This window comes from Brachyhypopomus gauderio, unplaced genomic scaffold (genome assembly GCF_052324685.1).
Source record: "Brachyhypopomus gauderio isolate BG-103 unplaced genomic scaffold, BGAUD_0.2 sc264, whole genome shotgun sequence".
NCBI lineage: Eukaryota > Metazoa > Chordata > Actinopteri > Gymnotiformes > Hypopomidae > Brachyhypopomus > Brachyhypopomus gauderio.
Window position 1 is genome coordinate 35942 of NW_027507085.1, and position 427 is coordinate 36368.

General features: G+C 57.1%; 1 protein-coding gene across 2 annotated transcripts in view; it reads right to left on the reverse strand.

The window, feature by feature from the left end:
* Positions 1–224: 224 nt before the first annotated feature.
* Positions 225–427, reverse strand: part of onecut2 (one cut homeobox 2) — a 15930-nt gene continuing 15727 nt past the window's right edge. The window contains exon 2 of one of the 2 annotated variants that reach the window (XM_076995884.1): positions 225–427. This exon is cut by the window's right edge and continues 85 nt beyond it. In XM_076995884.1, coding sequence (XP_076851999.1) covers positions 226–427 — 202 coding nt within the window. In that variant the 3' untranslated portion in view covers position 225. The other variant, XM_076995885.1, reaches the window with a different exon arrangement.

Genomic DNA, 427 nt, shown 5'->3' on the forward strand with positions numbered 1-427 from the left:
CTCAATATAAAACAGGTGATTATTTCTGCTATGCTCGCCAGGAAGCAGCCCCCCCCCCCATCTTCAACTCCACCCCAATTGTTGTTGCTGTTGGTATTGTTGCTCGGACTACCCCGCCCACCTACCCCACCCAGACCTCACCCTCTGTGCTGCCCCTTTACCCCCCCCACACTCTCTCCACCCCTACCCCACCCACCCCACCCCCCCGTCCCACTCATTCCAGGTTCAGGCTTTGGTACAAGTGCTGGAGGTGGAGGAACCTCCACCCAGACTTCCCTCGTCTGTCCATTTGTCCAGACTCCGTCTGCGGGCGTTCATGAAGAAGTTACTGACGGTGCTCAGTTCCAGGCCGAGCTGCTGCGAGATGGTCAGCTGCATCTCTTTGGATGGACGTTTGTTCTCCTTGAAGATGGCCAGTAGTGTTCGC